Here is an 845-nt window from a genome sequence, read left to right on the forward strand (position 1 = left end):
TGAAAATACAAAAAATTACATCAGCAATTGTTTTCTTAGATTTTTATATTCCGAGTAAAACTCAGAGCAGGAAAAAGTTGCTCCAAATCAGCTAATTTAAGTTTTATATTTAATTTATTGATTGAAAACTATGAATCTGCTGTTTGTTCACATCTGGCTATAATAAAACAAACTGTTCTATTGAAATATCATGACAACAATAAGTTTGTTTCCTGTAAATCTCAAGAAGAACGAGTTTTGTTTGAAACTACTTCTTGCCTCGACAATGGGCTCCAACCACCATGTACGTGTCCGGAGACACGTTCAGGCCCAGCGGCTTCACTTTGTGTCTGCAGCACCTGACCTCAGACCTGCTGGGAGTCCCCCCTCCTCCTCTGCAGGGGTCATGCTTCTGCAGGTAACCTGTGAAGGTCTCCCACCCGCCACCAACACGGACCATCACGTGACGCTCACTCAGCATCTGGAAAAGAGACAGGAGGCTGTGAATCCAGGGAAGAGATGAGGGAGGATAGATTGTGTGCCTGTTCTGACCTGACTGACATGATACTTGCATGTTGATGAAGCCCCCCCCCCCCCCCCACACACACACACACAAGTAATTACAAGCTTCTTGTGCATGTAGAAAGTTCAACTTGCATAGCTTTGTCAAAATCTCATTAATCCAAATGGAACTTCATCACATGACATCAGCTGAGCACACATGCTACACTAATCCAGAAATGAGCATGCACGCTCACACACTCTCACACACACACCCTCTCACACACTCTCACACACTCTCACACACACACGCACGCACACACACGCACACACACACACACACACACACACACACACACACACAC

General features: G+C 45.0%; 1 protein-coding gene across 1 annotated transcript in view; it reads right to left on the reverse strand.

Moving 5' to 3' along the window:
• Window positions 1-247: 247 nt before the first annotated feature.
• Window positions 248-845, reverse strand: part of gas2b (growth arrest-specific 2b) — a 37,772-nt gene continuing 37,174 nt past the window's right edge. The window contains exon 7 of the mRNA XM_037695370.1: window positions 248-460. Within this exon, the coding sequence (XP_037551298.1) occupies window positions 248-460 (213 nt within the window). The remainder of the gene's footprint in view (window positions 461-845) is intronic.

The sequence above is a fragment of the Nematolebias whitei genome, chromosome 2 (assembly GCF_014905685.2).
Source record: "Nematolebias whitei isolate Nwh7 chromosome 2, NemWhi1, whole genome shotgun sequence".
Taxonomy (NCBI): Eukaryota; Metazoa; Chordata; class Actinopteri; order Cyprinodontiformes; family Rivulidae; genus Nematolebias; species Nematolebias whitei.